Source organism: Apostichopus japonicus, chromosome 9 (assembly GCF_037975245.1).
Source record: "Apostichopus japonicus isolate 1M-3 chromosome 9, ASM3797524v1, whole genome shotgun sequence".
NCBI lineage: Eukaryota > Metazoa > Echinodermata > Holothuroidea > Aspidochirotida > Stichopodidae > Apostichopus > Apostichopus japonicus.
In genome coordinates, this window is record NC_092569.1 from 21,832,301 (window position 1) to 21,847,167 (window position 14,867).

General features: G+C 35.0%; 1 protein-coding gene across 1 annotated transcript; it reads right to left on the bottom strand.

The window, feature by feature from the left end:
- Nucleotides 1-2,723: 2,723 nt before the first annotated feature.
- On the bottom strand, nucleotides 2,724-14,747 carry LOC139974121 (uncharacterized). The gene is made up of 16 exons (XM_071981050.1): nucleotides 14,531-14,747; nucleotides 14,249-14,341; nucleotides 13,338-13,397; nucleotides 13,103-13,162; nucleotides 12,866-12,925; nucleotides 12,135-12,349; nucleotides 11,520-11,810; nucleotides 10,323-10,587; nucleotides 9,163-9,441; nucleotides 8,038-8,258; nucleotides 7,346-7,610; nucleotides 6,350-6,640; nucleotides 5,254-5,453; nucleotides 4,716-5,006; nucleotides 3,453-3,717; nucleotides 2,724-3,148 (listed from the first exon to the last, which is right to left on the bottom strand). Exons 1-16 carry the CDS (start codon nucleotides 14,607-14,609, stop codon nucleotides 2,901-2,903), a joined length of 3,183 nt encoding a protein of 1,060 aa, XP_071837151.1. The 5' UTR covers nucleotides 14,610-14,747; the 3' UTR covers nucleotides 2,724-2,900.
- Between the last annotated feature and the right edge of the window lie 120 nt (nucleotides 14,748-14,867).

Consider the following 14,867-nt stretch of genomic DNA (forward strand, 5'->3'; position numbering starts at 1 on the left):
TGAAAGGCATTTGAAAATAAACAGACTATGTTAATAAATTACAAGTTGATATACGTACCACGCCCTTGCCAAATGTTCATATGGCACGAAAGGAATGAGAATGTCGATCTGCTTTAATTTCGTACTAGTAGGAGACCTGATGTGACAGACTTTTGAGAAAACGTGAATTTTAAGTTTATACTGTTATTAGTTTTCCTTTTTCGAATGAACTTACTCTTAAGTGTTAGCAAAAGCGCTGAAAGCAAAGGTAAGTAGACGCCTCCATGCAGTGGGCCCATATCTATCAATGTGAGGGTGAAACTTCGTCCACTGTTTCTCTCAACCCAGCTTTTTACGCCACTGCCGATTGAAGTTTGCCCACTGACAATCGTTTCCTAAAGCCGCCCGGGTTGTTCAGGCCCCGGGAAATTTTGTGGAATAGGAGTACAAACATACAATATCTCGCCTCTTAATTCTTGTAACAATGGAAACCTGTACCGTGCGGTGTTTTAACGACAGACGAATCGAGATGCCGATGTCACTTTGAACATAACAATTTTAATTTGTATAGTTGTGAAACAAATGATGCTCGTGTAATTTTTTTTTCTTCAAAATTGCAATGACGATTTTTTTTAAATCTATTACATTACACTGTTAAACTTACACACCTTTCAATATCTCCTGTTAGCATTAAGAAAAACACCAACTCGATAACATGCATGCACTTACATATCGGTCTATATAAGTGTAGTGAAGGACGTACAATTCTCTATACTACCATATTCGTTTACTTTTAATTTGTTGAAAAATCTTCTTTACGAAAACAAGTACATCGTTCAGTATAAGAATGCCCTGCTGTCACACTACAACTACCTATACCAGACGACTAACGGTTAAATATGACAGATATTTATTGAGGGTTCATTAACTGAAAGATTTTACGCTCTTTTTGCGGAATTTGAATTGATTACTTTTGGCTTATAGTTAATGTGTTCGTAACCATGTAAAGTACAACACTGTATAATATTGAAAAAAACAAAACAATGAGAGCTGGCTCTTTGAATTTGTGTTATTTACTGCTTCCGCTAACCTTGTTTACATGTTTAAGGAGAGGACTAGAATATTCTTCGTTATGCCATTCATTCCAAAATCTGACAAAAAAAGGTCTTGATCTATAATTACAAAATATCAGGTTAATACATATACATTGAAGAACATCGATTGATAGAAACTAAACACGACCATCAAGTTCAATTTTTTTTTGTATAATGTAACATTTCAAAAAACAATTTATTTTGACAAGAACTAATCTAAGCAATCACTGTAATAATGGCTTGGTTAGCAACATAATCATTAACGGGAAAATATGGAGTGAAGAAATTGCAATTTGTGTAATTTTGACGAAATCTAAGTAACCACAAAACTTACTACAAATCTCAAGAAACCTTTGCTACATCACTATCAATACCTTAAATTTAGCGATACATCAACCATCCTAATCTCACTTTATCTCACATGGACCTAGAATATCTGTAGACCTGCCATGATATCTTAGCAGGGAAAGATTGGAGGGCTTTACAAAAAGAGAAAAGGGAATGTTTCAGCCCCCTCCCCCTTCACGCACTCGCCGTCTCTCTACTCATTAACTTGTCCGTCTACACTGGGGTGTCGCTTCTCCTTCTTAATCTACCTTTTGTTTCCTACTCCAGTTTGCTAACTATTTTTTTTACCCTCTTATATATTATCCAGTCTGTTATTTCCCTAACCTTTTTGTTAAACTACCTACGTCTATTCTATTCTTCCTTCAGTTTCCAGTCTACGTATCTATATATCTCTCTATTCTATACTTCTCTCAAGAGATTCCTTTCACATGTATACTCACGAAATTTATTTCAACTATTTTGCAATGCTTAAATAAGTCTTTATTTCATGGTGTGTGCTTACCACACAATCATGCAAAAGATGTCATTGAAATCGTGACTAAGTAGCCTAACAAAAATCACAGATAGAAATATATGACACTTATCATCAGTTTGCTGTGATCAAATCTATTTGGCCCCATGAACATTGGGTGCACTGGGTCAATAACCGGGCATGTTGCTGCACCATCGATAATTCCTTCTTATAAAGTGAGATATGGATGGACTGGTCAGTAACAGTTCATATACCGGCGTTTAACGTACGATCATCCTGGTACTTGCTAAGTGTAGAATATGCAATGCAATATGCAACTTTGATAGTAGAATAAAAGTTAGATTAAACATATAACAGATAAATATGAATAGAATGAAGTACCAATAATTCATCAATTTCACAAAATCGGAAATCCCGAATGCAAACTTTTAATAAACTCCTAGATGACAGTTCAGCTAGTAACAGGTTCCCGAAAAAGGGGTTTCCCGATGATACTGTAGTAATATAACCATTATATATTGACCTGCCTAACGCATATTCCGTTATAGAAGAACATACAGGCGCGTAGCCAGGAATTTGCCAAAGGAGGGGCGAAACTGTAGATTCGGCATTGCAAACTATCTAAGCGTAGCGCCACCATAATTGGCGCGAAGCGTGCAAGAAAATGTTGGCTGAAAATGCCTCCCAGATCGCTGGAAATGGCACTTCCCAGGACTTGTAAGTTGCATCTTAGCATTTTCTCTTTTGAAAATACTAGCGATATTATAAAAACATGAAAAATTTAAAAAAAAATGCTCGGGGGGGGGGGGCGGCTGCCCCTTCGCCCCCCCCCCCTTGGCTACGCGCCTGAGAACATACACATGTAGTTTAAGTTTAGCAAGCGGAAATGAGATCCATAATCAACAACATATAGTTTGAAATGGCATAGGCCTAAATATAATGCTCGCTTACTGATAACTGAGGTTAAAATCATATCTATAGAAATGTTTCCTTGTACATGGACACGCTTAGGTTGGTTTTATCTTCATTGTTGTCTGCGTTACGTCGCATTCACTTGTCAGTTGATTCTTGTCATAAAGGCAAATACCGTCGTCCGACTGGTCTCCGTATCGACCGTTGAGGTTCAAGGTAGTGCAATTATTAAACCACCATCCACTTTCATAGATATTTGCACAGCCGTCAGCGATATTGTTGTCATTATCTTGGTCATAGGTAAAGAAGTTCATACCTTGGTGGTACCTCATGTAATCGTATTCTATCAACCAAGAATAAAGAAATAATAAGTCACTTTGAAAATTAAGACAAGAAAAGAAAAGAACGACTGTTACTTATGCGATTACAAAACAAGTTGCAACTTATTAAAGAAACCAACAGTACAGACAGCAACCTCATGATTGGTATCATATTATTATCTTCTACGTTGCTCTAGTTACATCCGTGTTCAAAACAGTGATCAGATTGATTAAGCAACCATTTTATACCATAGGTCTTTCTTACATGAGTAGGATCATCACGTTATTTTGACTTTTAGGCAGTTAAAAATTGATGTGTTTACATACCAAAACTTCCTGAGTATTTCCCAAGTGATTCCAGTCTGTATTTGCTCTCCTCATTACCAATGCGGAAATTATCATAGTGTAGGCTCTCGTTGATAGTGATGGATATAACTATTTCAATCAGAAGCTGGTATTCCCTTTGATTAGAAATTACATGTACTTTGTCGTTTCCGAGCCAAAAGCTTCCCATTAGATCACCAAAGCCATTCTTGTAGCTATTCCAATCTCTGAAAAAGCCACTGGAATCATTAATTTGGCGCTGAAATATCTGCAAACGAAGAAGCAATATAGTAACAGAAATTAATTTAACAACATTAAATCGTACTTTCTTTGCCCACAAGAAAGAAGAACATTTTGTTTGTTGCAATACTGTTTCATCATTATTTGAAGCAAGGCATGAAATGATTACTTACTGTTAATTAATTGAATGAGTTTAAGTAATTTCTCACACTGAAATATTGCTTATTCACATGTATGGTTTGCTTGTTTATATTATTATTTTAGTTTTATGTATCGTCAACATGGGCTGTAAATGTTATTAAAAGCCTTGTTTTTTAGTGTTGGGGAGTTCGATAAGTTGGATTTCCGAATTGTCGGCTTGGAGGCAGGAGCCAATGGGAAGGGTAGTTACCCTCCATTTTGAGAATTGTTTGTTCCAATAAGGTGCCTAAATGAGAATTGGTGCAATATTTTTCAATTTGCAAAAATATTTATTATGAAGAAATTTCAATATGTCATTAGATCTGTCAGTAAGACTGCCAGATGCTAGTGTCAGATGTACAGTGCCGATAGAGGGCGTTTCTCTTTATTTTTGCTACGCATTGTTGAAGTGGTGGACTACTGGGTTGGGTAATTGTCTGGTACGTAGTAGTTGGTTGGCATGAGGCATGATTGCATAGTTTACAGTGATTTAATAGCATACATGACATATTGTTGACGCAGTACCTGCATGGATATTTTCCATATAACGGGACAACCATTTGTTTATGTAAGAACGATTCAAAATAAAACGCATATAAAGTATATAAAACATCCACTGTAACTTCTATCTAGAAGCATTGACAGAAACAAACGACAATAACTGATTTCAACAGCTGCTGCATTGAATGTTGTAAACTGTTTGCCCACGGTAACGGCAACAATGTAAATATGCAACGCAAGACCATTTGAATCAATTTATCCCTGGTCCACTACTTAATTGAATTGATAAAACTTTTGATTTTTGATCATATTGATTCAACCTAATTGAATTAATACATGACTCACCGTCCATCCTTCCTGACAATAAACGTCAAACGGACCATACGGCCATGAGATTGGCTCAATCGTGTACACACCATTATTGGTATATCCACTGTCGTATACATCCTGGCAATCTCTAGGTACTTCACATACAGTGCCATTGCCCATGTAGGACTGTATACAGATACAAACACTGCCAAACGTCTTTCGTACGCATCTTGCATGAGAACCACATGAATAGCTTTCGCAGGATAAAATGTCATCTTGACATGAGCAGCGCATCGTGCAGTCATCATTTATATATGACGTTCCATTCTTTGAAAAAAAAATGAGATAAAACGAAGGTAGTCTGACCTCCTGAAATTATATCACAATGAGGTGATTTATAAATTGACTTTGAAGAAGTTAATTGAATGCAGTATATTTGTGAGCATATATATGTATATTATAGGAGAAACCATGAAAGCAAACTCAATGTACCAAAAACCAATATTCGAACGCATATCCTAACTTTTATATCATATTGTTGTCTTTACTTTCTGCAAAATTGCTGAGAAATTACCGGAATCACACCAACATGTTGTTGATAGCATCCGCACTCTTCCTGTTGAACACAGTCTTCTCCCTTCAGCAAATACCCATCTGAACAAATACATGAGTAACCAGAGGCGCAGTTGTTATAACAACCGTACATCCCGGTTGGGTCATAGCAAGTGGCCTGACAGGAGCAATTCTGCCACAGAGTGTTGATTGGACATGTAGCTACATAAATGGGGTATAAATGGCAAAGAGTATCCTCTCATTCATCGGCGAGAAATGAATAACCATTCAAAATCATGAACACAATCATCTGGAGTAGTCGTCATTTATTTATAAATTTAAACTAGATATTAATCACAGTCCTCTTTCCTACATACTTTTGGTTAAGATAGACTAATCAACAGTAAACCTGCAAGGATTAACGAGTGTAAGCAACCGACAGTCTGTATAGTACATTAATATGTCCAGGTACGTTAGCAGGTACCGTTAACCACTTTGTACATTCCCTAAATGTTCCGAAACAATAACCAGACTAGAAAATCTGAAGTTTAGAAATGTATTTAGCAAACGTTCTGTGACTTGACAGATGTGACATTATGCGACATGCTGCAAATACATTGAGACGGCTCCAAAATACTATGATAATGTTTTTGATGTAGATATTACATTGTTGACCCATTTATGTGGATATTATTTTCTTCGGTTGTACACTACTTTACACACTTGTTCAGTATAATTCCAAGGTCGCAATTTTCACACTTTGTGGGTGCTTTTATTAGATTGTTTGTTCGCACAATAATGGGAAACAGCAATTTATGTACAGAGGAAAACCACAAACAGATAACTTTAGTTGGCATAAATTAAAAACAGCATATCAACATTCAGGATGCTAAGCCATTCATGGAAACATAAGGCCTGAAACTTCACTTTTGCACTGTTCAACGTACGGCACGATTGATGTCATCGTGAAATTTATACCGTGAGAAAGTAGTATGGAACAATGGAAAGCCATCGAAAGTGAAAAAGAAAAACAAGGAAACACCTCTGTAACTTTGCTAAGTAAGACCTCTATCACCGATGAGAAAATGTTACATTATGTTACCATAGGAACCACTTACCACCTAGTGGTGACGTTGTTGTTGACTTCTCGACTAGTTCACCCACTGGTTTAATCTCCATCTTCGTTTTGGAGATGTCACATCGTACAGTACCTGCTTCTTTTCTGTTGTGCATGCAGATACCAGTATCCCATGGATCACCGTACTGACCATTGAAATTTACTTCATAACAATACGTGTACCACCAGCCACCTTTATGGGAAATTGCGCATGAGCCTCTTGATAGTTCATCGTTGTCGCGATCATATGTTGAGAACTTCTGATGACGATGAAAGTCCATATAATCATATTCTGCAGAATGAAAGAAACCATGCTATATAACATAAGTTTTGTTTTATGTTTGCACGACGTTTACATCTCTAGATTAAAGATTTGTCATGAACGGTTCAGAGAATTGAAATCAGCTTGAAACATGTATTTTAAATGACCAAAACTTACAATGGAATGACATTTACAAACCTACATAAGCATAACAACATGCTATCATAATATCTATTCACCGAGCTTACGTAGATTAATGTTCGCACTAAACTTGCTGTTATCGTTTTAGAGAACGGGATTTCGTATGAGTGGGGTAGGTGGTGGAATTTTTTACAAAAATATGACACTACACAAGAATTTGTAACACAATTTATGTGGGCACATCATACTATAGGGAACACGTTCTGATGGCCTTAGTCAGGTGCATTTTCCACACTGGTTATCTCTCTATGTAGGTGTTAACACTGATTTTAGGGCTACAGAACAGTGTTTGAGTTAGGTATACAGGTAATTAGAGAATAGTCAAAATCACATCAGAAGTGAAGAAATTAAACAACCCGTATGAAACTAAAACACAACAGTGAATAGGTGGTAAACGAAATTTACCTGTATTAGATTTAGTTGTTAATAAATCGCAACGCAGGATCAAACAAGTTAGTACAACTACATATATATCTCTTAATTATGAAATGTTTTCTTCATATTGCAACCTTTACTGGCCCCGAAGTTACATACCCAAGCTGCCATTGTAGATGCCGAGACCTTCTAACATGAATTCGGTTTCTTCATCTTCAATCCAAAAGCGGTCATATTCCAAAACGTCGCTTTCACCAGAACTATAGAACAAACTAACTTTCAGCGCGTAATGTCTTTGATTTGATATGTAATGAACCTTTTCATTTCCTAGCCAAAATTCCCCACTCAGATTACCAAATCCATTGGTATAGTCATTCCAATCACGATAAAATGAGACTGAACCATTGAAACGATTCTGGAACACCTTTGACAAAAAAAGTTAGAAAGATACGGTACGGTATCTGTCTATAAATATATCACAGATTGTTTTCTTCACATTCAGTTCAATATAATTCAAACCATTACATTCACAAGTATCGTTATACACCTGAAATTAAAGGACTGAATACTATTTCAATGGTATGGCAGTCTAACACACTGTTAGTCATCACGATCGACAAATATCCCGGCAATGAGGAAAACCCAACAGTGATATCTTTATGATATATAATAATAAGAAAATAGTTTTCCTTTCTGTACCCCTTTAATAAACCATTTCAAGGTTGAAGACTAAAGGGATCTTGAAAAAAGTAAACATTTTTGCGATATGTTCTCACATTTTTAATCGATCTTTACTCACAGTACTCGAGATATTGTCAAAGTTTCCGTCACAAAAGTTCTGAGATACTTACAGTCCAACCATCTTCGCAATAAACCGGAAACGGATTATGAGGCCAAGATCCTGGGTAAATCTTGTAAACGCCTTCTTCTCTGGACAAATTGTTGTAAATATCCTGACAATCTCGTAACGGTGTGCACTTCGAACCATCTCCCATGAATCCTTCATTACAAAAGCAGGTCTGATTGGCACAGGAGGTACTGTCATTACATTGAGAATCTTGGCAACTGTGATCTTCTCCGAAACATGTACAGTTAATTGCACCATAAGAGAATTAGATCGTCAAGTTTAAAGATGAAGGAAACAAGAGATGGAAGGAATTTTTTTTTTGTGAAAGATATCCGATGAAAAAAAAAATTTCACGATCATCAATAAAACAAATAAAAACACGTCTTAAAGCCACCAATATAATTTCCAACACTATTGTTTAACAAGATGTAAATTTAAATATTTTGAATTGACGTTAATGAGTTGAATTAAGCAAAATAGTTAAAGCTTGATGAATTCATTATGCAGTGATGAATACTTTGTGCCAGTCATGTGATCATGTAGAGTTGTGAGAACAAATGATGTAATTCATTTTTGAGTGCTATAAAATCCCCGAGGTATTTCAAAAAGTACAAAGTATAATGATTTAAATATTATGTGACACCTTTTGGCCATTTTAACACGTATTCTGTTTCTTCATTATATACTTTATTTTTCAATATGTATTCATTATTATACTAAATTGGACGAAGATGTCGGTACTTTCAATGCAATTCAAACCAGCGCTGCAATGATCTTAATTATTAGATGATGTTTAGGAGGTGATACTTATTGCATTAAATTTTAAAGGGACGAATCGTGATGAAGAACTGCAAGATAGCTACATGTTCGTTATCGTCACTGGCGAAAGACATAATGACCAACACTAGGGTGACCTGCTTATGTAATCGCTATGTTAGTTTTTATCATTCAGATATCGAGCAAGCAGGCTAATTGTCAATATATGACAATAATTTAACACTGACTTGGAATTGTGCTGCTGCCTCTCTTTCTCTGATACGTGCACTGCTAATGTTCGATGACCCTTTCACAAATGCTTATGCCAATGGAATTATAGTTCCATCAGATGCTTTAAATGATACCATCTTACCAACTTGTCCTGACACTGTAGTGGTCTTATCAGACGGTTTGATTTTCATTGTCGTCATGGTGATATTACACAGGATGGTATTATTTTCTTTCAAGTCGTGCATACAAATGCCAGTATCCCAGGGATCTCCGTACTGACCGTTGAAATTGACTTCATAGCAATGGTTAAACCACCAGCAACCCTTATGGGACGTAGCGCATGAGTCCCCGGATAGGTATTCGTTATCGCGATCATAGGTTGAGAATTTCATTTGACGATGAAAATCCATGTAATCATATTCTGCGGAAGGGAACCAAATTATTACATTTCATGAGCATCTCCAATAATTTAAAGGAACAAAAATTCAGCCTATAACATACATGTGATATGTACATAATATTATACAAATTGTCAACACACAGATAAACCTTTTGCAAGTGGAATGTTTAATTTGATTCAAACGTAATAATCGAGAACTAAATTTACCTCCAGAATTAAAACGTTAATTATTCCCTCCATTTGTGTAACAAATGTTTCCAGCTTCATACATATCTTAGTAGTGTTGCACTCTGGTTTCGAAAAAACCTATTTGAAAGGGAATGCAGTGCGAATTTTCTTTATGAATTCTTCACCCCTTTTAGGCGCACAATTTAATCAATTTAGTTCATATAGGATCGAAAAATAACTATAGGTCTTCACGACGCTCGATTTAATAGCCTGCGAAAATGGTTGATGAAAGTGAAAACTTAACATTCGAAATTGAGGTCATTATAAAATATTCTGCCTTTTCAGATCAGAAATTTATCTTTAAAGTTGTACTTTACTTCCTTTTCCTGTGTGTAATTACTGCCCAATTTGAACTAACTGTTGAAAAATGGAGTATGTACACCAAGACTATTCGGAGTCCTAATATCAGCATAGTGCATAATGATAAAATGTGAAGAATTGGTAGTTTATTCAGTTTGTGTACATAGCTAATTTTGAATCCATTTGTTGGTTCCTTTATTTCCAGTCCCGTTTTGCTTGGTCTGATAAATATATTAGAAACTTACTAACACTTTGTTATCGTATTATTCATTTCGCCAGAAAGCTTGGTAACCACAAACAATTTGAAAATCAAGACAATTGGAATAACGTTGTAAAATTAATATCCTGCGATAGCAGTTGATCAGTATGCGTACCAGAACTGCCAGTGTATTCTCCAAGGACCTCTAACTTGTATTGGGTTTCCTCTGTCCCTATCCGAAATGGGTCGTACCGAAAGTATCCGTTTTCACCGGAAGTAAACTTGAAATTCATTTCCAGCATGTAATCACTTTGACTTGTTATGTAATGCACCTTTTCATTCCCGAGCCAAAATTCACCGTTCAGATTACCAAATCCATTTCTGTATGTATTCCAATCACGATAAAACGAGACTGAACCGTTGAAACGATGTTGAAAAACCTTTAAGAACAAGACAGCGAAAGTATTGTAATTTAATTCTCAGTTGTATATATGTTATTGTTGATAGTTTAACGGACATTTATCAGTATGATGTCTTTTAAATTAAAACTTAAATGATAACCTTACTCAGTGTATTAGTATTGATACTTCATATTAGAAGGAAAAAAAAAAGTTAAAGCTGAGTGCTAGAAAAGTCTCTATTACTATTGAGGTTTCCAAGACATTCAGCAGAATAATTTGTTATAAAATCTAGAATGTCGATTACAGCTAACTAGATGGTGGCGTCGAATCCTAAGTGCAGAGCTAGCTGTTAATGTTATACCATTGTTTACATATGTTAATAACTCAAACCAAACATGTTCTTGTAACTTTTATATAAACAAACGATTGGATGATATTCAACACAATTTGTACTTGTCAACTTTGTAATGTGCTGTAAACATTTCACTTGCGATCTTGAAAACATTATGTTTTTTATTGAAGTTTGTGTTGCATTTTAGAAAGGGACGTTGCACAGAGTATTGGACTTTGGACTTGAAACTAAAAGTATAATGGAACTACATAATGGACTGATAGCAGGGTCTTTCGACGGTGTACAACATAATAAAATGAATAAATATATTTGTTTTTTGGGTTCATCCTCTGAAATATTGGAAAGTTTCTCACATACACGACTACGATTGCGTCTGTTTTTTTTTTATACCGAAGTTAGGCAATACTACTAGTTCCGATAGTCAACAAAAAAATATTTCACATAATTATATAGCATAGTTCCAAATACTTGTTAACATAATTAATGGAAGTAAACTTACAATCCAACAACTTTGGCAATAACGTGAATAAGATTATGCGGCCAAAAGACCGGATTTTTATTACTGTTTCTTCAGCATATTTACAATAATGTTTTAAGATAATAAAACATGATCACTTACAGTCCAACCATTTTGACAATACACCAGAAATGGATTATGAGGCCAAGAGTCTGGGTAAATCTTGTAAACGCCTTCTTCTCTGGAAACATTGTTGTAAATATCCTGACAATCTCGTATTGGTGTGCACGTCGAACCATCTCCCATGAACCCTTCATTGCAATGACAGTGTTCTATACCAGATTGGCTTACACAGGTTGCATTAATACCACAGGAAAAGCTTTGACAGGACAGTACATCATCATGACACGTGCAATGTTCGGTACAGTTTGCTGTTATCAGAGATATTCCATTCTGAAAAGTAAAAAATAAAACATTTTACGTTTCTCAAAATATAGTATATGTACGAAAGATCTGCCGTGTGTTCACTTTGATAAAATCCAATCCTTGGCATTGAATCAGAAACGTCTAATAGGAAACTCTGCAACAAATTAATTACACGATTTCTTATGGCTTAGCAACAGAAAGTAAGTTCATGTTCTTAATTCGGGATAAACCTCAAGCTGAGCTTTATCTTGTATAATTTGGAGAAGATTAGTAATAAAGATATAAAAAAGATAGCTATGTCCAGTCGAATTGACGATGTAGAAAAGTACCTTTTGTCGTAAGTAGACTCACCGGTACAACACCGTATACGTGATGATAGCAACCGCATTCTTCACGTGAGATGCATTCATTTCCTTTCAACATGAACCCATCAGGACAAATGCAACTTTGAGCTCCAATACAGTTGTTGTAACAACCATACAATCCAGTAGGATCGTCGCATGTCACCTGGCAGGAGCAGTTTCTCCAAATAGTATTCACAGAACATTGTGATTGAGTTGTAGACTCTGCATTGTTCAAGAAAGGGGATACGTGATGGTGAAATGGTATGAAGCATAAAAACAACATTGATGGGTAAACGTAGGAACGCAAAAATGTAAAATATGCAAGGATCAATGTTCCATTCTGATATATACCCAAATAACACTACGAGGAAAACTACAATTGATACGGTAAAATGTGGACATAAGCAATTGTTAACATGATACAAAAAAGACAACAATGAAGGCTCATAGCGAGGAAAACTCAGTGAATTTGTAACTGACACTTCTCACAAAATTTCTGATGTGACGCAAACGTGCGGTGGGTACTGCATTAGAAATGGGTTAAATAAATGAATCCTCATCATTTTATTATTATTATTATTATTATTATTATTATTTTTATTATTATTATTATATTTTATATATATCAGACGTGGGATTTATCTTGATTTTAAACATCTACTACATTTAAACGTGAAAAATATACAGTTCTTTCAAGTTATAATTTTAAATGGAGTGTGTCAATTATTTAATAGTTACCTATAGTACTTCCTTTCGTGACTGGTCTGGTTGCCAATGACGCTTTTGAAGTTTCCCTACCTGTCAAAGCAAGATCTCAAAAAATTATTAGAATACATTAACCCTGATATTTATTAATTTATTCCACGACAAACGTTGGCGTTATCTTGATTACTCAAAATTTATCATATTTATATATGAAAAATGTGCAATTCTTTCAAATTAAATTTCAAATGGAGTCAGTTATCTATATGTTACCTATAGTAGTTCCTCTCGCGATTAGATTCGTTTCCGATGACGACTCTGGCGTTTCCCTACCTGTCAACAAAAGATCGCAAGATTATTATAGAACATTAATCCTGGTAATTATATATTTATTTGACAACAAACGTGGGAATAATCTTGATTATTCAACATTGATTGTATGTTTAACGTTAAAAATCTACAATATTTCTAATTGAATTTCCAGTTAAGTCAATTATCTTTATGTTACCTATCGTAGCTTCTTTCGCGATCAAATTCGTTTCTGATGACGACTCTGACGTTTCCCTACCTGTCAACGAAAGATCACAAGATTATATTATACTGTCACACTAAAGCTACTTTCGTCTTTAAGATGTAATTAAAGATACAATATTACACCAGTGGGTATTTTCCCAACCATTCCTCGCAGTCATAAAATTAAATCTCGTTTGTTCATCATCAATTAAACAAATAAAATGCTGTTAACAGTATTTAATATTTCTATTACACGAATTCTAATTGATTTGGTAAAATGTCGAACCGTGCTGGAATATCGTCCAATGTATCAGATTTGGCACGTAGCATTATCATAAACAGTAAAGAAAAAAAAACACATATGTATCATGGAGTGGAAATGGTTGCAGTTGATCTACTGGTAGTTTTCACGAGTGAAGTTGCATCTAAACACAAAATTGAAGTAAAATTATGATACATTGCATATCAGTTACGCTGAGCAAATCCCTGATTATGATAGCTTAAAGTTGTAAAGCAAATAGTTATGTGGGACGTTACAGTGTCCGGATTTAACGTTTTAAGCTTGTGAGACTCAATTAATATAGCTGGATTATTTAGCCTAACACATACGGTCATGTCCCCAGATGCAACATAAACGTCAATATAACATCATATAACATAGGCTACATATGAGGCGTTTTAACAAATTTATCAAGAAAAAAAAAGAGTAACTAAACTTGTAATATTATAACAATTTCGTAAGGCACTATACAGTATTCATTATGACATATATAATCAATAAAAACCTTAGTACACTCTTTGAACGTTCTACTGTTACTTGAGCTTACACATTTTGAAATAGAAAGAACAGATTAAAAGACTGCGATATGTTTTATGATGTCGTTTTTTATACTGTTAGTTACTCACCCTGCATACTCTCGGTAAATGCCTGCGTACCACAATCATCTTTGCACAACGATATATCTCTGCCTTGCCCAGCGTTGGTACACTTGAAAAAACCTAAGAAAAAATCTTTGCTCAAGCCTGAGTACTTTTTATCGCAAAAGTGAATTAAGATAGCACACCATTGTCTGAAATCAACATCTTTGGCAGTTCATAAATCAAATTATATGCTATAATACAAACCAAAAGCCAAAAAAAAATATATATATATATATATTAATACAAGACAACAAGAAGCATTCTTACCCACAGCAAGCACTTTACAATTAGGCGATAAGAAACAAATCAGAAACAGAAACGAGAATAGCAGGTTTATCTTATCCATGACGTAGAGCTTAATGGATAATTTTTTGGTCAGTGTGGTACTTTGATCATATTGAATCTCTAATAATAACGTCGCTATACAAAATTCTGACCGCACGGTAATTACATGATTTATATTAAATTATTGCTTTATCTATCGGAACAATAATGTTACTCTGATTTTAAAGTACTTGTTTATTTGCTATTCATGGTAGAAAATCGATATCCGGAGCTTCCAACGGCACGTAATTACTAGTCACAATATTATGCCTTCTCATAA

Coding starts and splice junctions, on each gene's coding strand:
- LOC139974121 (XM_071981050.1), bottom strand. CDS start 14,609: ATGGATAAGATAAACCTGCTATTCTCGTTTCTGTTTCTGATTTGTTTC. Junction 8,259..9,162: donor TACAGTGTCAGGACAAGTTG/GTAAGATGGTAT, acceptor GTTTCGGAGAAG/ATCACAGTTGCCAAGATTCT. Junction 3,149..3,452: donor GAAATACTCAGGAAGTTTTG/GTATGTAAACAC, acceptor CTTGGTTGATAG/AATACGATTACATGAGGTAC.